General features: G+C 45.0%; 1 protein-coding gene across 3 annotated transcripts; it reads right to left on the bottom strand.

Moving 5' to 3' along the window:
- Positions 1-1,022: 1,022 nt before the first annotated feature.
- LOC105703427 (MAP kinase-activating death domain protein) lies at positions 1,023-25,852 on the bottom strand. 3 transcript variants are annotated; one of them, XM_012431819.1, is made up of 33 exons: positions 25,739-25,852; positions 24,195-24,408; positions 23,937-24,105; positions 23,700-23,865; positions 23,409-23,586; positions 22,945-23,102; positions 22,579-22,879; positions 22,133-22,462; positions 21,503-21,535; positions 20,978-21,096; positions 20,149-20,891; positions 19,551-19,780; positions 16,764-17,120; positions 16,592-16,660; positions 16,251-16,451; positions 15,985-16,183; positions 15,559-15,651; positions 15,346-15,479; positions 15,066-15,224; positions 14,725-14,916; positions 14,460-14,565; positions 14,164-14,306; positions 13,851-13,988; positions 13,591-13,735; positions 13,370-13,499; positions 13,080-13,296; positions 12,658-12,930; positions 11,747-11,926; positions 8,019-8,027; positions 5,052-5,124; positions 4,697-4,743; positions 4,323-4,470; positions 3,539-3,677 (listed from the first exon to the last, which is right to left on the bottom strand). In XM_012431819.1, exons 2-32 carry the CDS (start codon positions 24,288-24,290, stop codon positions 4,363-4,365), a joined length of 5,496 nt encoding a protein of 1,831 aa, XP_012287242.1. In that variant the 5' UTR covers positions 24,291-24,408; positions 25,739-25,852; the 3' UTR covers positions 3,539-3,677; positions 4,323-4,362. The 3 variants fall into 3 exon arrangements, with proteins under 3 accessions (XP_012287239.1, XP_012287241.1, XP_012287242.1); XM_012431816.2 differs by lacking the exon at positions 4,323-4,470 and having other exon boundaries at positions 1,023-3,677; XM_012431818.2 differs by lacking the exons at positions 4,323-4,470; positions 8,019-8,027 and having other exon boundaries at positions 1,023-3,677.
- Positions 25,853-26,844: the final 992 nt, after the last annotated feature.

A 26,844-nucleotide genomic window follows, 5' to 3' on the forward strand; every position in this document is an offset into this window, starting at 1 on the left:
TTCAAATCTTAATTTTAAGGGTTAATTTTGGGACACCCTTGACATACGTACCCAAGTCTCCTCCATCCTTGCTAGATCCTAAACGTTTCTTAGGGGAGAAGATCGATGAATGCCACTGTTTGAGGGAAATCGCGAAACCCCAAATCGTAGAGGGAACGCCGACGATCCGGATGGTATCTTCCTCGTCTCTCTGTCGATGCGCGTTCTCGCCGGTTATTCGAGCCGCATTCCTCGCTTCTTGTGTGGCGGCGGCCCCGCGGGAGCGAGAGAGAGACCCCGAGGCGCACGCGCGGCGGCGCGAGAGAGATGCCCATAGGGCCCAGAAATTTAAAGGGAGACCTCTCGGTACCTCCGAAGTTACGTCCGCGCGCAAAAAGGGTCAATTAACCTCTACCAAGGAGGCCCTGCAAGCGTCCCCGCGCGATCAGCCGTTACGTACATCCCGTGGGAAAATGAAGAATAAGATGTTGATCGTGACATAACCTCAATGGCTCCAAGTGGTCCCAGACTTAAGGGGATGCGAAAGTGGCATCGTTCATTAAACTTTTCATAGAACTGGGGGTCTCAAATCGTTTCATACTTTAAAACGGGAATATCGAGACCCTAAGGTAGGTCCTGAAACTCTTGAAATTTCATTTCTTATAAAATATTTTTAAAATACCTATAAAGAAATTTCATGAGTCTCAGGACCTCCCTTATAGTCTCCCTATTCACGTTGCAAAGTTTCAAACCATTCGGTAAACCGAGTTGGGAGAAAAGTTTTATTAACAAAACCTCTTCGACGCCACTTCACGTAAGCTTAACGACGCTAGCGCTAGTCGCGGGAAATTAGGGAACTTCACTCTACGTAATTGCAACATCTCCTCCCGATGTAGATGACTTGAAATGCTTTTAATTTTGCAATTAATGTACGCAAAGGATAACGTATGCAATATGTATTCTGGCGAAAGCTTCTTGTTTTACCCCGATGCTGTTTCTCTTCGTGATTTACATACGCTCTTTAAATAATATACGGCACAACGTTCCGTTGCTCACTCGACAATATGTGTATATTTGTAACAAATGATAATCATGTCAAAGAATCGAACGGAACAAACTATACATATGTACAAACGGTCTGGAGCACTTTTATACAACTACGGGCGGTGAAACTGAGCCGTGTTTATTTATGCACACGGTGTAAATAATTAAGGGTATTGCTTATCTTTTTTCTTTTCTCTCTTTCCTTTCCTTGCCACCGCGGTGTACCGTCTGCAATTTTCTTTCACGGCTTTCTTGCAAGTCTTGCAACTTTGACACTGCAATGGCGGCACAGGCGGATATAGAAATAGTGTTTCTACGATTATGTTTACCTGGGCAATAAATAATTTACAATATACATATTTCCCTCGTAATTAATCCGCGCATCGGTACATGAGTTTGCGTGAAACATCTGATAAGTTCTTCCAATATGCTGATTATTTCTTATCGACCATTCTGGCGCGGGTCCTTCGTAACTTATTAATTATCCTATTTTAAATAAATCTCCGTCGAAGACAATCGCACAAATAGGCAAGAACTAAACAATGACGCGCGATCATCCCTCGAACCTATATTCAATAATATTCATTAATTCACGGAAAAAAAAATTAATAATTTCCACGTTCCAGTTATCAGATTTAACGAGTACCCTTTTCTATTTTTTCTTCGTAATGCTGCAATAAATTTACGATGAACATTGTTACAGTGTAGAGTCTAAGTGCGCATACGCACGTAAATATTCCTCCAGCTCTTCGTTAAGTAACGTTAATAAAAATAAATTGTTCCTCCCGGGCCTCGAGATCTGCACTATTATTATTGTTCCTCTTTTCTTTTCCTTTTTTTGGTAAGTTTTGTCTATTTTGTTATCAAAATAAAGCACGAAGTATCCGGACCTAGAAATAGCAATGAACGACTTCGAGTTGCGGAACTGAGGATGGCGTAATTCATTCTAGCGGTAATTAATTCCTTTTCTGTCATACAATTGCACAGATCTCATTGTAGTCCTAGATGATAAGTATTTTAGTCTGGACTCTATGTACATTAATAAATACGGGGCTTGCTTGCACTTTGTTTGCGGGATAACTAATTCTTTGTTGAAAGGATATCTCTTTCTTTTTCTTTTCTTCTCAGCTTGAAAATACGAGGAAAGAAATAGTTTTGGAATTATGCTATAGGCGAGGTTAAGATTGCAGGTACAATGTGTTACATTCATGGAAATATGAAATAAATGCGGTTACATTTCCGTGCGCGTATTCACTAAAGAATTCACCATAGAAATCTATGGAACTAATGGTCCGAACGTAATGGTCACAATTACCGAACAAAGTGTACTAAGTGCTAAGTGCTACCTGTAAGTACATTCTCGCGTTTCTGGCAAATCTTATTACCGGGGGAATTTTTATTCCAACCTTTGCCGAGTCTTTTAACAAATGCCTCTCGTTGTTTGCATGTCACTCGCTTAGCAGTAACTTGACGGATAAATATTGTCTAATTGTGGCACTAAGTGGGTCTTATTCAAAAGCATGACCGCCGGTGCACAAGACCATCTTTTGAGATTGAATCGCAACATGCAGAGTCTTATCCGTTCAAGAGCTTAGGACATCATGAGTGTTGACAATCAGTTTTGGGAAAATGTTAACAGGCGTGCAATTGGCAAAATACAGAATATCCCTTTTTTCAACCTCGGAATAACGTTTTAAACAATTTTTATGAATTTTTGTACGTTCAAGACGCATACTGCGGGATGTATACCGGGAGACATCGATGCCCTACCACCCTGCACAGGCGATGTCGTATCTGCAGGGGAGGCATTCATATCCTCCCCTGTATATCGGAATCGACTCTACCAAATTTACATTATCAAATTCAAATTACCCTTGACATAAATCCCTCTAAATAAACAACATCAGTACTCTGCCAGCTGTTCCACTGCACTTTGCTAACGACTACGCCCAGAAATAGAGTAGTGTATGTACCTTTTAATTCGTCGCCATTTTTCCGACGCCTCAAGCGAGCCCGAAAGCAATTTTGGGTATTGCTCGTTATGCATATCTCTACCAAAGAAAGAGAAATGACTTTATTATAACGCGTCATGATAAGGTGATATGAAAGGGTCGTTCTATATATATTAAACCTCGTTATATACATAGAATAACCCTTTCATATCACCTTAAGGCCTTTAAAATGAATATCTTTCTCCAGGGGAAACGTCTCATTCTCTCTTTCCTTGGCAAAGTCCTTTTACTCTTATCACCAGCGAGTTATCATACCCAAGGTAGGCAAGCGTAAGGAGCACAGCTGTGATAGTCATGCACAAAAGGGAGAGAATGTCTGCTTCTGTGTCAGTGTTGTCGTGGAAAAGGATCTAAATGTGTCATTCTGTGTCCCTGAGCAACTTGTGTTGCGCCGCCGCCATGTTGCTGCTTCTGCTGTTGATGATGATGCTGCTGTTGTTGCTGCTGCTGTTGATGCTGCTGTTGTTGATGCTGCTGTTGGTGATGATGCTGCTGTTGCTGATGGGGATGATGCTGTTGTTGATGATGATGCTGAGCCTGAGGCGGTTGTTGTTGTTGCTGATGTTGCAGCTGCTTCCTTTGCTCCAATCCAGCAGCTAGGTACGAGAATAGGCAGAGAACCGCATACTGGATCTGATCGGCCTATAATTTGTGAAAATTTCGGATTAATAATCGATTCTTTCAGATGTTAACAGGGATTGATAAAAGATTCTTCGGAGCTCGCTCGGGCTAATCATTCGCTTCCTCGTCATGTCAGTTTACCATTGTCTATGCCTATGTACACCTCAATTTTTGTCATTACAATTTGCACCTGACGGAGGGATATACACGAGACTATTTTTAAATTTTGCTTTTAACTCTTTGGCTACTGAGCGCCCGACGTTAGGTCCAATATTGCCCGCACGGTCATACGAATTTCGCCCCTATGTCGAAATGGCTCCGTGTTCAAAGGTTTAATGAATTAAATTTCTCAGCGCCTTTGATATCATCTTAAATGATCGATCTTTATAATTAACTTCTGTTAGGACTTTTATCGTGACAGGACGGTGGGTACAAGCTTTAAAGATTTGACTACTAAGAGCGCCTAAAGGCGCCCGACGTTTGGTCCAATATTGCCCGCACGGTCATACGAATTTCGCCCTTATGTCGAAATGACACTTCAAAGGGTTAAATAATTCCATTCGATTAACTGATATGTCGAGGAGCGATCAGGCCGTCGCGGACGAGTCTTGGGTAGATTCGAAGGCAGAAGAGATCATTAAAAGGACAGGGAACGGAAAGACTTACGTAGTGTTCAGAAAATGAAATGCAGATCAGAAATAAAGCTTCATGCAGTGTCGTTACTAGAGCTATCTATGAGGCGAGCTTCGGCGGAAAGTTGCGCAGCGAGAGCGACAGAGAATATTCTGTGCATACAATGGACCGCCTCGCCGGCCTGCACATGCAGGAGAAAATTAATGCAATTACAGTTGGCACAGTTAAGTAGAAGTATTACCCGGTACAGATACTTCCATTTGAATTTACAAACGCATACCTAAGCATCGTCGATCGATATTCGATCGCAATACGAGAATTACTCAAACAACGACCAGCTAAGACGTAACGCAGAAGAAACGGCAGAATGTCGAATGACAAAGATAAAAGATAATATTTCCACTCACCATTTGCGACTTATATTTACGTTGAACTATCCTTCTAGTTTTAGGATCTGAAAAAGAAGGAGGGAAGGGCGATTAATATTTATTATGTATTTATTAACCCTTCGGCTACTAAGAGCGCCTAAAGGCGCCCGACGTTTGGTCCAATATCCCCTGCACGGTCAGAGGAATTTCGCCCGTATGTCGAAACGGCTCCGTGTTCAAAGTGTCAAGGAGATTAAATGTTATATATTTTTACCCTTTGGTATAAATAGAAAGTGACCCTTTCGTTTGCACCTCGATGAGTAGAATGGCTAGATTTTCAAATGATTTCATTTTTCCCCCCTCGGGGTAGTTACGAAAATCGTCGGGTACTTACTGAACTCTTCCAAAACGAAGATCCCACCCTTCTGAGTAAAGCACTTGCGGATATGATCGAGTCTTACAAAAAACTGGAAAGAATATAATTCAGAGGTATTAGGGGCCGAGGTATCGAGTGCAGGCGTAGGCTACCATGCATGATATAAATATATATATATATAAATGTAAATATATGTATGTATACGTCTCGGTTACACTCTAATGGTTATATACTCTGTGTATTGAATCAAATAAACAGATTCGCAAGAGTCTTCCGGTGCGAGGTGGCAAGGTGGCGGAAACCGCACTAAAAAAAAAAGCTCCAGTGTGATGGCCCTTTCGCATCCCCTTAAGGAATCTTAATTTTCCAGTAATGTTCAGACTGCTGATAAAAAAAGATTATGATAGCTGGAAATCTATCAACCTTATCTATCAAGGTAAGTCGCAGCTTTTTCCTAAGTGCGGCGCCGACCGAGCGGAACGTCCGGAAGTCGTCTCGGAAGACCACATATAGCCAACGTTTATTTCATCCAACACGATGAAAGTGAGCTCGAAGAGATACCGACGTGATCGCTCTAATGGATAACGTTATTCCAGTGCACGCACATGAAGGAAGCCGAGGGGTACGAGTCTGCGTCGACGGACGTATCGAACTCGGGCAACGCAACGGCAACGCAACGGCAACGCAACGGCAACGCAACGGCAACGCAACGGCAACGCAACGGCACAGGGCGGCAACGTCTATGCAACGTCCAAGCAACGCCTATGCAACGTCCAAGCAGCGGCTAGGCAACGTATAAGCAACGCCTATGCAACGTTTAAGCAACGGCGCAGCCAGAGCACGGGAAAGCGGCAACGGGCAACAGGCAACTCTGGAGATGGCCTAAGTTCATCTTACATCGTTGGTCGCTTAGCGTCGATAGATTGCTAAATGTGCACTTATTTCGGTCAGACGGGGTCCCTGGGGATGGCCCTCAGGGTAGAACGAGTACCGGGACCCGGGAAAGTACAGTGCGAAGGGTTTGTCGCCATTTTCCTAATAGTTACTATTTTTTTCCCCTTTTTTTTCTCACGCGTAAAGAACCCAGGACGCCGCGCGTCGGTGCCATGCCTTCGGGGGGTGGTGGGTGGTGGGTGGTGGGTGGACGGAGGGTCCCGGCAAGGACTCGCGGCAACCCCCTTTCGAAAACCCACCCGCCGGTCCTGCACCTCATTTTGAAAATACATTCTCGCGCTTTTCTCGTACCAGATTGAAGGTGCGTCGACATCTTGAAAATTTGGGGGAGAACCGGGAGATGCGCGCGCACCTCGTTCGCGGGTTTCTTCGCACCGTGACTACGGAGAGATTTCGTGCAATGAGTGTTGCATGACGTAAACCCTACGGTAACTACTCTAAATAAGCGTTAGCGAGCAGTCGTGGAGGGCATCTCAAGGATCGAGAGAGAACCGGAGGTACATCATATAATTACGTATAATATACATATCTCGTAGGGATGTCCTACATATATATACCAAGCTACGATCGTTGAATTAATTTCCCCCCACTCGAATGAGTTACCATTAGAATTAATTTAGAATATAATCATCATTAAGGCGGTAATAATTCAACGACCCGATATCGTAATGTATATCATATGTAGATATGTATATGTACATCTGCGCAGCCTCCCGGTCGTGATAACGAGTCAAGATATATAGATATAAGGGATATATATTATATAAGGCACTACAGGTGACACTACACGTTTCGGTGCTACTTGGGCACACGCACTCTCTCTTTCTCTCTCTCTCTTTCTTTTTTTCTCACTATCCTTATCTCTCCCTCACACACACACGCACACTCGCTTTCTACGGCCGCACTCCGAGGTTCCAATATTCACGTACTCATCGAATTCCATATTAAGCCTCGAACAACGAAATGTCATTCGACTTAGGTACAGCATCTCTAACAGTCAGTTTGCCTCGTCTGGTACCAGCAATCGGAGAAGGTAGCAAACCAAAATGCCGGCTCGAAATTTACATCGGCGTTCTATCGCGAGATAACTCCGAAAATGCCGTCGCAAAGAGGTGGAGGAGCCGTCGCTCTTCAATTATCAATTCCTATCCTTAAGGCGAAGTCAAAATGGCGTCTAAGAACCCTTTAATGAAATTTTCCTCCGAACTGGGTGTACCGAATTACCAAAAACCCTTTCTCGAGAATCTGAACTCTCTAATAAAGGTCGCGACACCCGTTAAATTTAATCTCCATCTTCTTTTTAGGAGTGATCTCCTAATCTCCGTAGAGAATTAAATTTCACGAGTCTCGGGACCTTCTCGAGGGCCCTCCAAGTAATTTCCTGAAATTTACGACAATTCGGTACATCCGGTCGGGAGAAAACGTTGCAAAGGCTACTTTTGGGTGCCACTTTCACCCGGCCTTAAAATCTGCCACCGTACAAGTCACTTTTCCGAGCTTTTTCAAAATTTCGACTGTACTTCTCGGGCACCGGCACGTGTACGCTGGGAGACATCAATGCCCTCCCAACCTGCACAGGCGATGTCGCATCTACAGGGGAGGCATCCATATCCGCCATCGTACTATCGCTCTAATCCTCGGTTAGAGGTTAACCCCCCGTACAATCTCGACGGTAATTACTGGTACGTGAGTCGGCTTTTCGAACATATATCACAACTAACACCAATCCACGGTAGGAAGACAGTAAAGTGGACAGAGCAAATCACTTAATTCAGATGCAACTCGAGAGAACGTGGACAGTGTGTGTTAAAGTGTGTGTAGGTGTGCGGGATGGGCTGCAAAATGGCACCGTGTATGTGTATGCGTGTGGGTATTGTCGTATATATATATCTTTATATATATATATAGTCAGTGGAACACGACTAATAAAGTAACGGTAAATTAAATAAGCATTTCCGGAAGACGGCCAACATTAAGTATATTATAGTCAATACTGAATTGTTAACAGACAATGATTCGTTGGAGTAATACCTCGAAATCCTGTTCGCCCGGCCAGGGCAATGCCGACAGTACGGTACAAGAAAGAGAAAACAGAAAAACAGAAAATTATATTGAGGTTAGACAGGGAGGTTCATTTAAGTTACAGGGGGAGTCATTAACGTTAAGGGGCTACGTTATAGCCGTCGCCTATATATCTACTATACGTGTTATATACGTTGTACACGTGGTACACGTGATATACGTACACGTCATGGCTAGTCGGTAATCATAGAGGTTTCATTGTTCAAGGACCATCTCAAAAGTTCCCTAAGCCGAGAAAAGTCTAACCTCTTAGGTTCCGTATCTATCGGTTAATTGCACCGTTAAAAGTAATTATAACATTCATACGTGACGATTCTAGTAAATGTGAAATCCCTCGCCTCGAATGGGAGTTTAATATAATTTCCTGTGAATTTTTATTTTATTTTATTCTTGGTTTTTTTTTTTTTTGTAAAATGTCGGAAAATTAAGGCGATGTCTAAGCGACGTTAAGGAAGGTTTATGAAACTTTTTACTCTGGATCGGGGGCACAGAATCGTTTCAAACTTTGCACTGTTTTCCTGTAGACCCTAAGGAAGGTCCCGACACTCATGAAATATCAATTTTTTTTTTTTTATGAAACATGACAATTTATGGGAGTCAAGACTTTCAAGCCTTTGAAACGATTCGGTGCACCCAGGCTGAAGAAAAGTTTCATGAAAGATTTAACCTCTTATTTTTATAAACTAAATTTCTAACTTTGAATTTATTGCAAAATTAGGGTACCGTCTGGATGAAACGTCAAACAGAAGTGCCATAAATAAATCCTGTTTAACATTGTATATCATATATTTCCGGGACCTCCTTAGCGGTCCTCCGTCTCGAATTTCGAAAATGTCATTTTCGAATTCGGCTCGCTAGACTTTTCTCGGATGTGACCACGAAAGACGAAAAGTTCGTAGACTCGTAGAAAAGGTAATAGTCAGCATTCAACATTCAATACAAATCATAAGAGTCGAGAGTAGAGGGTGGACAGACCACGGTGTTGGGTTTCCACCTTTCTCCCCGATTCTTTCCTCTTTCCTTTATTCTTTCCTTTCTCTCCGTATCCTTATAACGTAGATATATATATATATATATAGTATGAGAAGAGTATAATAATAATATAAGTACAGGTGAAAAAGACTGCAGCTGCACATCGAGCTCCATGCAAGAAAGACACTGAATTAACGCTCAAATCAAACATACCCAACGCAAATGTCGACTAAAACAGAAACCCGCGGTGTGTACTCTCGTTACGCGAATTATCTATAATAATCTCGGGTCTCCGTTAACAGCGAAATCATGTACATTTACATATACATACGTAATAAAATACCCTGCGACGTACATGCATATATTACCGAATATGCAACGCGTACAAGGTCTCTTTGAAATTTCAAAATGGCGAATCTCGGAGACGCGTTAAAAAAGAACGATAAAAGAAAAATAACTACAATGTGAATATACGTTATAAGGAAGCTCCTGACGACAAATAAAATAAATTTCATTTAAAAGAAAAATTTGTCGATATTTAAAAAGAAATTTCTTTTATAAATCATGTGTCATATGAGAGCAAGGTTTCGATGTTTCAATTTAAATGTTTATTTAAATGGAGATATCCTCTACTTATATGTTTATGTATATACACATGATTTCGTATGCATATACGAGTAGTTTCCTTCGTGTGCGATTTCGGCTCCGTGTGGCATATATTTCTCGATTTTTTTTTTCTCTCTTTTTTCTCGATATTGTTGGTCGATTCGCTAGTGTGCGTGTCATGTCGCAAGTGCTCGAGGTCTCTCTTCATGTGTTACCTATATGTGGGGGCCATTCCCGAGGGAGTCGATTTTCGGACGCGGAATGACATCAATTAATCGATATAATCCCTCTAACCAGACGCGATACCCAAATGCCGGGAAAACCGATATATTAATTTGTATTGTAATTGTAATATCAAAATCTATCCCCCAGAAGAAGGAAAAATGCCGCGCGGGTGTCGTCTCTCTTATACGTCGGTGTGTGTGGTTTCTTCATATATTCATGACCTCCGTCCTAGCTGAACAGCTGATACCTCACAAAATTATGTAACATTTAAAAGTAACCAGAGTACCTCGGATTAATCTTGCATTAATCCGATAATTGTCGATAATTGTTGTTTCATATCAATTTGGTACGTCCCGAGTAATACGGAATTAAAGTGTAAGTAACGTCGCAACAATTTCCAGGTTAACCGGAAAATTTAATTATTGTCATATTCCGCGTTTATAATTAATGTCATGTTCAGTGTTCATAATTATTGTCGGGTTCAGTGTTCGAAATTAATTTCATATTCCGTGTTTTATATTTCATATTCCATGAAATTAATTTCATGTTCAGTTTTCATAATTATTGTCGGGTTCAGTGTTCATAATTAATTTCATATTCCGCGTTTAGTCGCGAAATTGATACGGATAAAGTTAGGGATCAGCTGTCCAGCAAGTACAGAGACCAAGGTGACAATTACACCGGGTGTATGTCCCAGGTTCACCGGAAAATTTAATTACTGTCATACCCCGCGTTCATAATTATTCTCATGTTCAGTGTTCATAATTAATTTCATATTCCGCGTTTAGTCGCGAAATTGATACGGATAAAGTTAGGGATCAGCTGTCCAGCAAGTACAGAGACCAGGGTGACAATTACACCGGGTGTATGTTCGTGTACTCTTTGCGATCCTTCGACCACTCGAAGGGAGGCACCCTGGACTACATTTGATACGATTTGCAAACCCATACAGAAGACTGAGAAGATACGTACAGATACAAATTAAGCAGATCGTGGTGGCTAGCGATGGGAGATAATATTGAGTGGTCCTTGCATCAATGCAATTAACGAAAAACACAGAGAGAGAGAAGGTTGAATAATTCAAAGAAACACGGAAGTCGAAAGTAAGGGGCGGACGACGGTATATATATATATATACACATTTTTTGTATATATATATATACATGCTCCCTGGTCCCTTCCTCTCGGCCCAACAGTGCGCGTCAGTTATCGGTTATCAATATCCTTATCACGGTCACTGCACGGTGCATTAAGTGAACCCGAAATTTTTGGAAATTCCCGCCTGAAGAAAGAGAAAAGTAATTCGCGTCTTTTTAATAAATGTCCATTAACATCTCGCACCCTCTGTTGAGCCGAGCCTCGGCCATTGCCAAAAGGGATCGCCTAACCACAGACAAAGAGGAAGAAGACCCCAAAGAAATGAAATAAACGAGAGATAAATAAGACCAAAAGAAAGAACAACCAATCGGCAATCGGTATATTCCCTCGGCTGGAATAAATATATATCATTATACACGGTTATATCAGAGGACGTAGATAAAAAGTGGCTAAAGGAACCCATCTCGTACATTCAACGTGGAATCGAAAAAGTGACTAGCTACCAAACTCAAATTAAATATGTATAATATCTGTATATGTAGATATATATATATATGCGGGGTATATATATCGAGATATACGTATACATCAAGTCTGGAGAAATAATGCGTGTATATATATATGTATATGTTGGCATTACAGAAAAAACATCTCGACGCTATGTCGGAAAAAGTAGGATACGTCAGAAATCGGGAAGGAATAGAATTTCTTTTTTTGCCTTTTTTTTCTTCTTCCATCGTCATTTAATCGAGTCGGTTCTAGGTATATCGGCGTACCTTGCTATTCGCGAAGAGTAGACCGACGCCTTCCATGCAGACTTGAAGAAGACCTCCTTCGCCGGTCTCCAAATCTTGCACGGGAAACTCACCTCCCAGCTCGACCTCGGTATTGGCCCCTCGACCTCGGGCCGCAGCCTTCTCCATCGCGTCCTTTATGCAGTAATAAAGGTCCTTGCACTGAAACAGAACTCCCTAGTTAAGGCCCTCTCCAAGTTGAGTCGTGCCGGGTGAGGGATGTATTTTTGCACCCATTCTTTTTCTCTCAATTTTTTATAACGAACCGCGAAAATACCCCATCTTGGAATTTTTACAGTATATTTAACTAATATTTACTTGCACTGAAACAGAACTCCCTAGTTAAGGCCCTCCCCAAGTTGAGTCGTGCCGGGTGAGGGATGTATTTTTGCGCCCATTTTTTTTCTCTCAATTTTTTATAACGAACCGCGAAAATACCCCATCTTGGAATTTTTACAGTATATTTAACCAACATTTACTTGCACTGAAACGGAACTCCCTAGTTAAGGCCCTCCCCAAGTTGAGTCGTGCCGGGTGAGGGATGTATTTTTGCGCCCATTTTTTTTCTCTCAATTTTTTATAACGAACCGCGAAAATATCCCATCTTGGAATTTTTACAGTATATTTAACTAACATTTATACAGCCACTCGGAATTTTTATCAAGCTAAAATATTGATTGGAATAGACTTTACACAATTCGAGAGACACACGTGTAAAAAACAAACAGGCTGACGGCCGACATGATTCCGGGTGTTCCGTTCGTCGGGAATGAAAAAATGAAATGGGATTTTAATCCCTAGACCTATGGCTATAGCCGGAACCGGGATCAAATGAAAATAATGAAAATAATGAAAATATGAAAATTACATTTTTTCCACTAGTTTTATTTTACCTTCTTGGTGTAGTACTTGTGCATCTGCGTCTGGCCGCCATTGAGCCTCCAGAGGTACAGAACTTTGTTCTTCGGGCAATAAGTCATGTTGACCAGTCGCTCGTACCACCAGCGCTCGACGATTATTCCGTTGACGGATCTCAGGACGAGACCGTCGTGACGCACCTCCAGGAAACGCAACTCTCCCTCGGAATCTGCACCGGCGTGGACCGTGAACGATTGGCGATGCATTTGTCGAGACATAAGCGGCTTTAAGTCGATGTCGTTTCCATGCTAAAATAGAAATTCCCATTAAGGGGATGTGAAAGTGGCATCCGAAAGCTCAATCGTTCATACTGTACATTAATTCAGGCTGAAGATGGCAAACATCAAGTTTCAATGTGTATAAAGAAATGAAATTTCGCATCGCAAGAAGTACTTACAAGATTCTGAATTTGGTCGAGGAGCTGATTGAGCTCTTGACTGTAGACAAGGCCAATGTGGCTTTTGCCAAGCAACCTCCTTATCTTCCGTTTCAGTTCGTTCTTGTCGACATTCAGCATCACCAAAATGGCGGTGAGATTATGAAGCAGCGTGCAAAGCAGTCTGTCCTCGTCGTGCTCCAATCGGCGCCTCTCGCTTTCGCTTAAACTCTTGTACCTAGGAGAAGAGTCGGCATTTTGAATACCGTCAAACTAGATTTAATAGTAGAATCTGGTGGATCTGAGAGTACCTCTCCATCATCTCTCCCGGTCCCTGGTCCATGCCGATCATGTCGCGCTCCTGAGAAACGGCGTCGAGAAAGGCATCCTCCCAGAATTGCATTTGGTCCCACAGAGGAGACCTTTCTTTTCCCAAAAGGCCTGTTTAACCGGAAGTTCAAAGTTACCGACGATAACCAGGCCAACCATGTTTCTGTAATGCCAAGTGCTCTTGCGACATTTATCTCCATACCTTCGAAGAGATACGTTCTTGCCGACTCTGGACTCGGGGTCGTCGTGGTGGGTACCAGACTTCCTCCGTGGTACCGGAAACCAGTGCTCAATGAGGACTTACTCGACCAAACGCTGGCAGTGCGCTGCTTCCCTTGGCGTGAAAACTGAAAGTCGAAAAAAGAACGGTACAAGAAATAGAAGAAAAAAAAAAATTGTAAATAATTAATTTAGCTCCAAGACCGTCTTAAGATGATACGAAGGGTCATTTTAAGTACTCACATTGCCTTGCTCGACTTCGCTATCGGACACGGTGCTGCGAAAAGATGCTTGATGGGCGTGACGAAATGCAGGGTTTGTGGTGATACTTCCGCCGTCCGTGGACAATGCTTCGCTACTTCCGGTTGCTCCACCACGGCCCTAAAAGTGTATGAATAATTAAATCCATTTAATAATATGTATAAAACTACCATCTCCGATGCATAGAGTTAGCGATAATTGGACTGATAATTCTCGCCTTATAGAAGGGGTTTAAGGCGTAAGTTTCACGAACGATCGACTCCTCGGATGCGACTTTCGCATCCCCTTAACTCACCTCGGAGTCGAACGACGTCAGTTTGCTAAGAAATTTCCCTTTCTTCGTGAACATATCTAGGAACGTATCCGTGGCCGATTGGGTGTCGTCCCCACTCGTTGGTAAATGTGGTCGCGACGTGTCGAGGCGAACTTGAGGTGGTTCTGTTGAAAAGAAAATTACTAGAGCTCCTCCCTACACCGCAGATATTTCCTACACACCGTACAATCGTCTTAAATAGAGATAAAAATATTTATCAATCGTTGGAGGACCGATTCTCTCTCTTCTTATTTTTTTTTTTTCTTTTTTTCACCAACCTGCGGTGGGTTGTCCCGGTGGTTTCTGCGACACGTCCGGGAATTCTGGATGCTTTGGAGACTGGGGAGAACGCAAATTTTCACGGCTACCGAAGGGACTGGATGCCTAGAAGGGATATCCAAACGTTTATTAGTATTCAGACGGTTTGAACACCGGGAGACATCGATGCCCTCCCGTCCTGCACAGGCGATGTCGTATCTGCAGGGGAGGCATTCCCGTCCGCCATTGAACAATTGAATGGCATTATACTACTAAAATGTTTACCTGCGACATTACGGAACTGTCGAAGCCACATTCGCTCAGATCTTTGCTCCAGTAATGAGTGTGGGCTATTTCCATTAATTGAAAGACCGAAGCCATCCCACCCAAGCCGAAGTTGGCGTAAGTATGTCCTAGACCATGACATACCGCTTGAAGGCACTTTAGCATCCCTTTGTAAACTGGCTTTGAAACGCACTGTTGAAACCCAACGTCAGTTTTACCATTAAAATTGCTGCACATTAATTCGTCCTATTCCTGATGTTCATTCTACACCGAGAAAGAAATGTTTCCTCGAACGGTACCAAGGAAACATTTGGCCAATTCAAAGAGCGCTTAGTACTTACGATGTCGTCGATGTGATCATCGGGACTGATCTTCCTTTCAAGGACCTTATTCAACTTCGTGACCACGAGATTGCGATAGCTCTCATCTTCCATCAGCTTCTTCAGTCGGTTTAACTTCAGCCACCCTACACCTTCCCCTGCTAATACTTGATTGACGATCTGCAAATAAATAGATCAAGCATAAATCTCCCTCTTGCTGAAATGAGACTTGAGAAGAAAAAAATGCTACAAAATCGTAATGCTTTTCTCTCTTTAACAATGTAGCAATGTTACTACTTACGTCCGTCAAGAACGCCTGATTGTCGCTATTTGTACTGGACCGCTCTGCATTCTGTTGCCTTTGCAAATCTTCTTGGCTGGGCTTGTTCGAAGAGTGCTTGATAAGAGACGACCGTTCGACTAGGCCCTTCTTTCCTAAAATTAAGATCGAGCATTAAAATCTCAATTATTGTCCGTAATTATCGATACTTGAATATCCGGACATGGAGCGTACCTTTAGGGAAGGGTCCGAAGGGCTGGGTCTTTTCTTTCGACTTCTGCGACTGGGGGAGTAGGCTAGCGTTTCGATTAGAGCTATTCTTACTGCCTGTTAATTAAATTTTACCATCGATCATTACCCAGCAAAGTCTCTCCAAGCTGATTATGAAAGTGATAACGACACGCCAAAGGTGCCGACTAGCCTCGAGTAAATTGCTTTAATTGTTCAATCCCGATTAAGGCGATATGAAAGGAGCATTCGATTGCTTCGAACCTCCCAACGTGAACATGAAGACTGTAAGGAAGGCACCCGTGAAATTTCATTTCTTTTATATATACGAAATGTTAGAAACGTCTGAGAAAAAAACTGAAATCGGAAGACGCTACTTTCATCCCACCTTAAGGGCATGATCGGCATGTAAATGCTTCTCGCAACCCTCACCAAACAAATCGCTGAACATGCTGCTAGTATGGGCAGCAATGCCGTTCAAATCGCTGCTGATGTTGCTGAAGAAATCGCGGCCAATTTCTCGGCGCCCTCCACGAGCATCCGAAGCGACCAACTGAGTGCTGCTCGAATCTCTTCTTGGGGGAACTCCTGGTGGAGAATTCGGTGGGGAACCCTGAGATTCCCCATGTCCCTGATGGGCAAAAATTGTGCGTTCATATAAGGAAAAAAAAAAAAGGAGTAATTACTAGGAGTCTCACCTTAAGCAAACCTTTCTTCGTTGCGACTTCCTTGGCACTTTTGGTCAGGTCTCCTAAAGTGCTTTTGCCAACATAGGTCAAATCATCCAGGGTATTTTTACTGACCCCGGCAGCGGTCTTGCTCGCTTCCAGGGCCGTTTTCGAGGCCTCTTGAACAGATTTCGATGCTTCGCCCATGGCTTTCTTCGTCTGCTGAGTTAACTACGAAAAGCAGGAAATTCGCTTAAATCACAAAACGCAAACGAAGAAATTTCTCCGTCGTTCTGATTGACCGTATTTGGTTCATTTCAGAAAATGTTGCCGCTTCAGTGTTCTTACTATTTTTTAAACATTTCCCCTACCTGTTCCAGGGGGGCAAAAAGACTATCCTCTCCAGCTTCCGTAATCTTCTCCTTCGCTTGGTGCTTCAGCTGCAAGAAGACAAGAATCATCACACTCTGTTCACGACTCACGACAAGGATAAAGAAAAGAAAAATATTATTTAAGTTCGACACTTTATTAGTGTATCTTCACCTTATCCATGTGCGCTAAAAGGCCATCTTGACTGCTCTGCCTTGTCGTCTCCCGGACAAGATCCTTGGCTTGGGACGCAATCTGCTCCAGAAGAGATCCTTGCGAGCCCTGCCTGGTGACGCCACCATTGCTGGACCCACCGCTGCTGTTCTGTCGCTGGACAGAACCCCCGCTGTGTTGCTTCTGGAGGCCATTTCCGGTGGTCGATTGACGAGGCAGCGTCGACGCCCCGTTGGCACTTCCGGTGGTCCCTTGTCTCGGCAGAAGAGGTCCAACAGCTGATCCAAAGCTGGAGGTCCTGGCCAGGACGTTGCCCACGCTGGGCTGACGTTGGGGTCCAGGGCTGATCGGAGGAACCTTTCAGGAAGAAGGAACAAATCGGATCCATGAACAGTGACGTGACATCACGGTGACATGACGTCACATCGCGGAGAAATTTCTTTCCCATACAAATCCAACATCTACCTTACTCAAATCCCGGACTTCATACAGGTATATAAACTAATTTTTTATATGCAGCAAAAAGAATGAAGTATCGATTGACGATGTTTCCTCTCTCTTTCCTTCGAGCCTGTGATCAGTTTCAAAGGCCTTCTTAATTTTTTCTTTCGTTTCAAACAATATACACCGACATTTTTGGTACGTGCACAATTACCATCTTAACCTTCTAAAGGAGAAAGAAAAGGAGAGGATAAGAATTCATGTCGACAATACCTCGAGTAAACCAATTTTCATTGTTTTCCTCGGTGCCCTACAGAGTTTCAATTTCGAGGCCCACGTGACTTCTCTTTCCCACGGTGGAGGTAATCGCAAATATACGGGATAAGTACTTAGAATATGTACCGCATTCGATCGCAACACACAATTACTCGTCTACTTGTGCATCCAGATGTCGTTTAAATACAAACTAGAGATACCACACCAGCAACACTCGATTCCGCAAACTAATACACAATGAGTAATGTACCATTAGAAGCGATGGGCTCGTCTCGACCAATTGCGATATAGTCATGCACTATAGTCAGCGAATTGCATGCTAATTTATTCGAATCCGCCGGGAAATCATCGCGTCTAATGACGAACCTTAAGGTGATATGAAAGTGACGTCATGAAGCTTATCCACAAGCAGAGTGTGCCTAATCGATTCAAACTTAACAACCCAAACTCAGAGACTAAAAGGAAGCTCCTGACGTGCATGAAATTTCAATTTTTTACAAATTTCATTACAGACATTGGAAAGATTCATCGCAAATAATGAAATCCCATGAGTACCGGGACCTTCCTTATAATCTCCCTAATCACACTGCAAAGTTTGAAACGATTTGAGCCGCTCAATTCGGAGAAAAGTTGAACAACCGAGAGGCTCGTCGCACTTTCGCATCCCCTTAACGCCCCTTTCCGCGCATCAGGGACCGCAGCCAGAAGAGTAATGCAGGAGACGAGGGTGCGTGAAAAAACGGGCGGGTGCATAACGCAGGAAGGTGCGCGCGAGAGAGAGAGAGAGAGAGACAGAGCGATAGACCGGGCCAGAGAGAAAGAGAGACAGAAATAGAGATAGAGAGTGCCGGAAGAGCGGATAAAGGCGCGCGGCGCGATCGACTCACTGGAGTGACTGATCTAGAGAGTCGCGAGGTCCTGTGGGAAGCGGTGGGACGTTCATTGTCACCGAGTGCAGGAGTCGATAAGGACCCTGTGCCAGGACCTAACTGGCCTACTGTACTTTGTGCGCTCAGGACAGTGCGGGGTGTCGCCGTGGTCGATGCCGAGTCTGACTCAAAGCTACCGCCCTCCTCTTTATCCTACGAGTTCACCAGTAAACAATTACAGGGATTAATTCAATTGAAATGGCCAGTAATAGGGATAACCCCGACGAGCTGGTTCCTCCGTGGAGTTAACAATTGGGGGAGCAGCTAAACAATGGGTTGGGTCGTCCCAAAAGCGATGGGCTTTTCCTTTTTCATTCTACTTATGCGAATTAAACAAGGGAGAAAAACGATTGATGGCGACGCGACGACCCCAAAGTACCGTGTATTTGCATATTTATAATAAATGAACACTTAATTATAGGGATTAATTCAATTGAAATGGACATTAATAGGGATAACCCCGACGAGCTGGTTCCTCCGTGGAGTTAACAATTGGGGGAGCAGCTAAACAATGGGTTGGGTCGTCCCAAAAGCGATGGGCTTTTCCCTTTTCATTCTACTTATGCGAATTAAACAAGGGAGAAAAACGATCGATGGCGACGCGACGATCCCAAAGTACCGTGTATCCGCATATTTATAATAAATAAACACTTAATTATAGGGATTAATTCAATTGAAATGGACATTAATAGGGATAACCCCGACGAGCTGGTTCCTCCGTGGAGTTAACAGTAAGGGGAGTAACTAAACAATGGGTTGCTGTCGACGGGACCGACGTACCTATCCATGGGGTCGTCCCAAAAGCGATGGGCTTTTCCTTTTTCATTCTACTTATGCGAATTAAACAATGGAGAAAAACGATCGATGGCGACGCGACGATCCCAAAGTACCGTGTATCCGGATATTTATAATAAATAATCCAAGCCTCATGGATCTGCATTGACAATGAGAGCACGTGTCTTCGACAGTCTCCAAGGTGTGGGGTGTCCCGGCGTGGTGTGTTCAAACGAGTATCTCGCTGCTATCAAATGTATGAGACCGTATGAGATTACTAGACCGATCAGCTCGAACGACGAGGAAGCCATCTATCGCGAAGAGTCCGAAACTTGGGAAGAAACTAGCCGCGAGTTTTCCGACTTACGTTGTCGCTTTTAGCGGCCTGAGAGTCCTCCTTCGCTTTCGGATTCAGCTCTAACTCGGAGTCCCTGTTGAAGCTGGGGCTGCTGAGGTCGCTGTGACTCGAAGACGTGCTGGGCGGACTGTCGGGACGAATTTGGGTGTCTTCCTCTATTCCTGGGTACTGGAGAGTGCTCGGCGGGTTGTAGACGTTTTTCGGGTCCACCGAAAGGGCCATTTGCTGCGGCTGGGTCACTGATGGACGAAAAGATGCGATCGGTATGGTCGTTGCCAATCCGAGTTGGCGGCAGATCGTTAAGGCGGTTTAAAAGTGCCGCCTGAAACTCCCTTCTTATCCTCTATCTAAATTGGGTGTACCGAATCGTTTGAAATTCATTTCATTTAAGAAATGCTTGAATTTTGTATGAAACATGATGTGTCGGGACCTCCCTTACAGCCTTCGCATTCACGCTGCAAAGTTTGAAACTATTCGGTGCACCCAGTCCGGAGGAAAGTGTCATGAGACCTCTTAGAAGCAACTTTCGCGCCACCTTAAACGACAGAAGGGAATTTCTGGGGGTCGAGTAGTTACAGAAATCCGCTTCGATGGATTGGCCACCTACTTGGCGACAAGTCCGAGGAGACCATCTCCGAGACGAAGTCACTGAGCGAGGAGTAGGACGAGCTGGTGCTATCAGCACCCTCCGAGTCGGATCCGCTCTCATCGGTGGGCTGATTTTCGGGCTGTCTGATGGCCTTAAGGGCGCCGGCTAGCGAGCTGCCGGAGTCCCACACGGGGAAGGTGATGGGTTCGAGCTGATTTGCATACCACCGGGCTTTGTCGCCAATCTGGGCAGGGTCGAAGACTCCAGTCTGCACCCTTAGGAAGGCCACATTCGTCGGGGTGAGCGACCACTCGGCCAGGAACTCCACGGCCTGCGTCCTCGCGAACCTGTTCAGGAAGTGGCTCGCCCTGGGTCGCGATCGGAGGAAGGAGTTGATCTGGAAGGCCACCACGGGTCTAGGGTACAGCCTCAAGGTCCTGGTGTGCTCGGTGAAGTTCGCCAGGAGGTTCTGCGAGTTGAAGAACCGCACCATCGCGACCCTCGTGGCTATGTCCACCGAGTCCACGTCGTTGCCGTAGATGAAGGGGTTGAACGGCGCCGAAGGGTGGGCCCCGGACACCTGTGGGGATGATCCCGAACCCATGGTCTGGCCGATGGATTGGCCAAGAGACTGACCTAGGGTCTGGCTAACCGATGATGGCCTTCTAGGGCTCGACGCCGAGGATGTTACCGAAGACCCACCTCCCGGTTGTCCCTGCATCCCGTGGTCCACGCTCGGCCTGTGCCTCGCCGAGGACACGCTGCGACGAATGTTCGGGATATTAATATTAATTCTGCAATTGTATATAATATTATAATGGGTTTCCTTCATTCGGCAATCTCTTACCTCAGGGTCGACAAATGGGATGCTGCGCTCTCTCGTCTACCGGGAGAATGAAGGGACATCTGAGAGGAGTGCTGGGGTAAAGGCGCATTTGTTGTCGGCGTCGACATGCTCGCCATCGCCTAAAACGATGAAAATAAATCCATGTCAATGAAATATCCCTAAATTCTTCCCAATTTTTTTCTAACCAAGCTCTACCGTCTAATGCATCGAATGCTCTTCTAATTGCTGCCCACTATCAAGCAATGGATTAATTATCTCTACCCTGTAATGCAAGTTAACTTCTAGTGGCTTTCTTCTACAATGCCTCTATAAAAAAATTGGTAGGAAAAGGGATTACGTTCTCGGACTGAGAAAATATTAAATCAGCATCCTTTTAAAGGTAAATGGCGTTGCTTAATTGTTAAACAATCGATAAGCCAAGACAATCAGCGATAGCGGTAAAGTACCGAGTACGAAGAAATCAATGAATACGTCGGATGTAATTATAAATCCATCGTGCATATAAAAAGTCAGTGAAATATTTACACCACTGCCAACTTGGTCCATTAGTTGCATCGCCTGTAGAAGTGAACGGAGCAGCGAGAAAGTACAAGAAACGTAAGAATTAGTATCGAGGGAGTAAAGGCGTAAGCATAGTTAAAACCTCACGTCGAAAAGAAATTCGAAAGAATACAGCTGTTGCAAGGAATAAATAAATTCATAGAAAGAGAGAGAGAGAATTGCCGACACGCATTGTTTTTTATATATATCAAGTGACGTGGTTGAAAATCGACCGAAAGCCTTAAAAAGATCAAGAGACGCGCCTGCGTCTTCGACAAGAACACGAGCCTCGACGGTCGCACGTGCCGAGTCTCTATACTTCAACTATGGCCCCACCGGGTATTTAATTTTCTCCCAATGCCCAATGCTACTATTAAAAAACACCACGCGCTCTTAAATACACCCTGACGACATTATTAACATTTCCTCTCTAATTTGAGACCGGGACCATGGATAATATCAAGTAATTGTCCCGAGGGAAATCCGGCGCCGATCACAGAGCTTTTTTTATCAGAAGCAGTGCACTATAAGATCCCATCCACACGATCGGGAGATGAAATCAGTTAAGTGAAATCGCCGTTCTGGTCGTCCTGGTTTGCATTGACTCGAGTTTACCTGCTTAAGGTGATTCTTCAGGATCGAGCCTTCGGGTTCGGGCAGCGGAGGAAGATGGTCGCCGAATGCGGAAGGTGGTGTCACCTTATTGCTGTCAAGATCCACCAGCCAGACGTCATCCGGCATCTTGAAGTTCTTCTTGTAGAGCAAAAATGAGGCGGGTATGCCGATGACGTACGGAGTGGGAGCAAGTAGCAATTGTTCGGCACAGCTCATACAGGTGGGCAGTAGCGGAATGGCAGGGAACATGTATTCCAGGGGGTAGATCATCGTCACAAACGCCATGACGGACATGGAGAGAGCATTGTAGTCCCGCGATTGCATGACGATCTGAGAAGCCGAAGAAAGAGAAATTAACTCCTGGTGGCGTTGGAGTTACCGCTTGGGTATTCTATACGGCATCACCCCCCAAAAAGGGGTACTTCATACCTCCCTAACGCCATTACCTTGTGTTCCAGCAGTATAAGGGTCAGCACCTTCAAGCACACGTCTACCCCGAGGAGTTCCAACGGCAAGTGTAGAGGAAAGTCGACGAGAGAGAACCTCGTGTGATCAGGAAGGGCAAAACAAAGCGGGGGCTGGACCTCTTGCGACAGAATCTCTACTTCGACTCTGGTCTTGGTAGGGACCGGAACCGGGGCACTCAGCAGTCTTAGAATCCAGGTTTCGATCTCCCGAACGTCGTGGAGCACGATGGAAGACGCCCCGTCCAGGGCCTGACCAGTAAGAACACTCCAAACGCTGTCCCTACGACAAAAGAACGGCATCCATTTAACGTTTTGAATCTCTATCAAGGTGGAAAACCAAGATACCTGTTGATCTGCCTGGAGGCGCCAACTCTACGAGCGGAAGAGCTCTCGTTGCATGCGTCGATGATCTTCTTCAGGATGAAGAGGCACTCCCGGAACGTGGAGAAGAAGGGATGGTGCGAGATGATGCACAGCGAGGTCAAGGAATGGTTTCGTACTCTCTGTTAAATGTTAATGAAAATGTTGCTCATCCATGTAAACATATTCTACTATACTAACGATACATGGGTGCGTAACTGCAAATAGAGAGTCACGGATGAAAAGGATCATCATCATACTACGTCACAATTATCGCAATTGTAGTACCAACGAAAGGGTCATTCTGCATACATACAAAGCGTCAAAATATATACATTACATTTATCCAAAGTTTGATATAGAATTTGATACGTTTAATGTACAGAGATAGACCCTCTCGTGTCGCCCTAATGAACAAGGACATGGCTACGTCAAGAGGAGCATCTCACTTGTCTTCTGCGAGAGGCTCTAGGAGAAGGCGAGTGGCTGCCTCCGCTTTCGCTGTCCCCGCTGGGGGCAGTGATTCCCAGTCTTGGAGGATGAGATGCATGCGGGGTGTCCGAGTCTCTTCTGCTGGGGCAGTCCCTCTCGGAATCGCTGGGTCCTATCGCACTACCCCTGTAATCGCTGAACGGATAAAAGTACAATCGTTTACCATTGTCTTTACCAAAAATGGACCCCAGGTATTAAGTTTCCAAGGGTGACGCCGGTCTAGGGGGAAGTTGGAACGGCAAAGTCACCTGGAGAAGGCGGAGTCGGAGCTCTTCTCCATGCTTTTCCTCCAGCTGTCCCTCCGGAAGGTGGTGTTGTGTCTGTTGCGTCTACCGGTGAAGGTGCTGCTCCCAGAGCTCCCAGGTCTCTCGATGGGTCGGAAGAAATTAACGCAGATCCCGTAACGAGTCCTTCCTGAAGCCGGGATAGGTATTAAATTATTAAGGTGATATAAAAGAAAATAAATACACATACGATGTGCTTACCGGAGTCTTTATCGGTGAGGGTGAAACTAAAGGACATGGCTTCCCTTAAGGCTGTACGTTTAGGGCCGACACTGCTGCACCCTTCGGGCTGGCAGAAGTACACCATGTCCAGAGGTAAAGGGAAATCCTTATGGTCCTCCACGGGGTACCTTCGCAGCAGTTCCGGCACCTGGAATTAATCATTTACCATTAGCCATCCCTTTTAAACCGACGTCGCCTCTCCTTGTCAGGGTGAGGTGGGTATTGTCTCTACCTCACCTGTACAGGTTGCCGAGTAGCCGATGGTGGTCTGGCCCCCACGATAGCGAGGTAGTCCACCAGGCGGGGGCACAGAAACTTCTTTTGTATGTCCATCCTTGAAGTTTGTAACGTCGTCACCGGGGTGTACCTCGCATCGGAGCCGTGGGGTTTATCTTAGGGACACCTCGAAGCCGGACCATTGTCGTGTCATTCTTCCGTCGCTTTATCCCGCCTGAAAGAGAAATGAAAGAAATAAGAGAAATAAGAGAAATAAAGTTCCGATGGAGACGTAGGCTCCAACGTAGAGAAATCACGGACTTCCTAACAAAAAGATGCATTAAATTAAAAAAAAAAAATCCTGCTTGAACGAAGTCGAAGGACCCTACCCCCGACGTTATCTCTCATTTGTCTACCGTGAAGGGAAAGAAAGAATTAAAATGATAAGAGAGAGCATTCAGGAGGGGACCACGATTGATCCGATTTCCCAATTCGGGTAACCACGCCCTTAGACGTTCTCCGTCTGTAAAAGTCCATCCTTTCCACGTTATTCCTGATTTAATTCCTCCACGTAAACCCGGTGTAACGACAATCATAATCAACGATAAGATCGGGCCAATCAAGTCAGGAAAAAAAAAAAGTGTCATGGCATTTTCTGTTCGCCCATTTGATTAGCCTGTTCTTAATAGCCTTAGCAGGAAGAGCAATGATAGTTCTTATCAGTTGCCGCAATTCTGCGCAATCTCGCGAAATCGATGGACCAGTTCCTGTGTATCAGATATTGGATGATAAGGAAAAGGGAAGGCAATGATAAATAATTCGAAATAAATGTCGCCAGAAGTAATACAAAGCGGATTGCCCCCCGCAATGAGTCGCGTCACGTAACCGCAAGTTTTGCCGATAACCAAACGACCGGAAGTATGGAATCCACATGTGGAGGCCCGCGAGTACGTCGTTACTTCCAAGCACGCGCAAATATGTCCGGTGGGACTTTCGATATTAATTATCCACGGGATTCGACCTCGACCTGGTCAAGGCTGGGAGCTGGAGGACTCTCGAGGGCCCTCGAGGATCTTCCCACGTACTCCGAACCAGGTCCAGAGGGAATCCCTTTCAAAGGGTACCCCCCAGGAAACTCTTCTACTCGACAAAAATTCCACCGAGTTCTTCGGTAAATCCGTGGCCAAACATTAAAAAAAAAATATATATAAAAACATTAATCTCCTGCTACTACACGAATATTAATTAATATTTTCTCTGGGTGCCCTCGTAGATCAGCGGTTCTGAAAATCCCCGACTATATCCCCCAAAATCTGGGCACATATATATAGGCAAGCCGAAAAATCCCCAAATAGTCCTACAATAGGATCTAGGTACACTTACAAATCACCATGCCGAAACTCCCTAAATCCACCCCGAATCCCCATTTACCCTAATCGCGAAGCTCCCCGAATACCTGGGCCCAATATGCCCGCACAGATCGTGGAGAACCTCGAGCCCACTCCCAGTGGAGGCACACAACCCACTCGCACCGATCCCCATCCCCGAGGAGCACCCGAACTTACGGCGGAGGCATGGTCGGCCGACACCTCTGAGGAGTTGGCAGTCGCACGACCGCCACCAGCCGCGCAGTCCGTCGGTCGCGCTATCGCGCCGCGCCCGCACACGACGGCGGTCCGTGCACGAATGCGGGCGCCGGGGCAGCACACCACCGAAGTGTGCGCGCGCATCGTGGGCCGCGTCGGGTGTCCTCGTTGCGTGTCGGATCCCGCCAGTGGTCGCGCCGATCAATACGCGGCTGGCCCCCCCTGGATTGTCCCGCGCCACCCTCCCCACCCCCTCGCGCCCGCATTGCCCTCCACCCAAGAGCCCCTATCCCCTCGCTCCCCGACCGGGCCGCGGGGGTGCAAGTCGGCCAACTGATCGAAGTCTCGGCGCCGACCCCGCGGCAGCCATTTTCTTTTTCCTCCTCGGGGAGAGATTTAAAGATTTTTTTTTCCTTCTTTTTTTTTCGGCCTTTTTACGGGGATGTTATCCGCAAATGGGGGGAGACTGATATGGGGATCTTCGGGATGGCCTTAGTCCGATGGATTATATTAACCGTTTCAATCCCAGGGGCCGTTAAAAAATAATATATCGAACCGCGCGATAGCGCTCGCTACTTCAATTTACCCTAAGTGCACCGTCAATTGTCCGTACCGATTGAATGTACTGGGTTTTCTCGACGTATGATTTTCTCGATATGAACAGCAGGATCGCGCTATAGGTGATTGGAATGTATTTCCTACGTTTTCTCAATTATGCCTCTGATTATTAATCACTCAGGTGCAGAATTGGGCAGGTATGATATTGTTAAGTCATGTAATGTACGTGGCTTTCTACGCGAGCGCGGAGTACGTTACGCCATTCTATTCCTAAATGAGAAATAATAAACCCAGGTAGAAATTGGATATTGAACAGGGTTAAGTCGAAAGAATATGGAAATTAATACCTTAAGAATCTTTGCGTGTGTACATATGCGCTAAAAGTCGTACATAACTTAATGAAAGTGCATCTGCGGCCATCCGCCATATTGGAAACGTAATTTATAAATATATCTAGCGCCGGAGGTGTCGTTAAACGGTGCTTTAAATAAAATGTACATAGTTTCTATTATTTCCTGCTAGAGCAT

This window comes from Orussus abietinus, unplaced genomic scaffold, assembly GCF_000612105.2.
Source record: "Orussus abietinus isolate OABI.00-Male unplaced genomic scaffold, Oabi_2.0 scaffold50, whole genome shotgun sequence".
In the NCBI taxonomy this organism is placed as follows: domain Eukaryota; kingdom Metazoa; phylum Arthropoda; class Insecta; order Hymenoptera; family Orussidae; genus Orussus; species Orussus abietinus.

Bases quoted from the DNA above. Each gene is read 5' to 3' on its own strand.
- LOC105703427 (XM_012431816.2), bottom strand. From the start codon at position 24,290: ATGGACATACAAAAGAAGTTTCTGTGCCCCCGCCTGGTGGACTACCTC. The intron at 19,781-20,148 runs GTAGGTGGCCAA...TTCGTCCATCAG, and splicing joins CTCCTCGGACTTGTCGCCAA to TGACCCAGCCGCAGCAAATG. The intron at 14,307-14,459 runs GTTGGTGAAAAA...TCTTTTCAACAG, and splicing joins ACCGGGACAACCCACCGCAG to AACCACCTCAAGTTCGCCTC.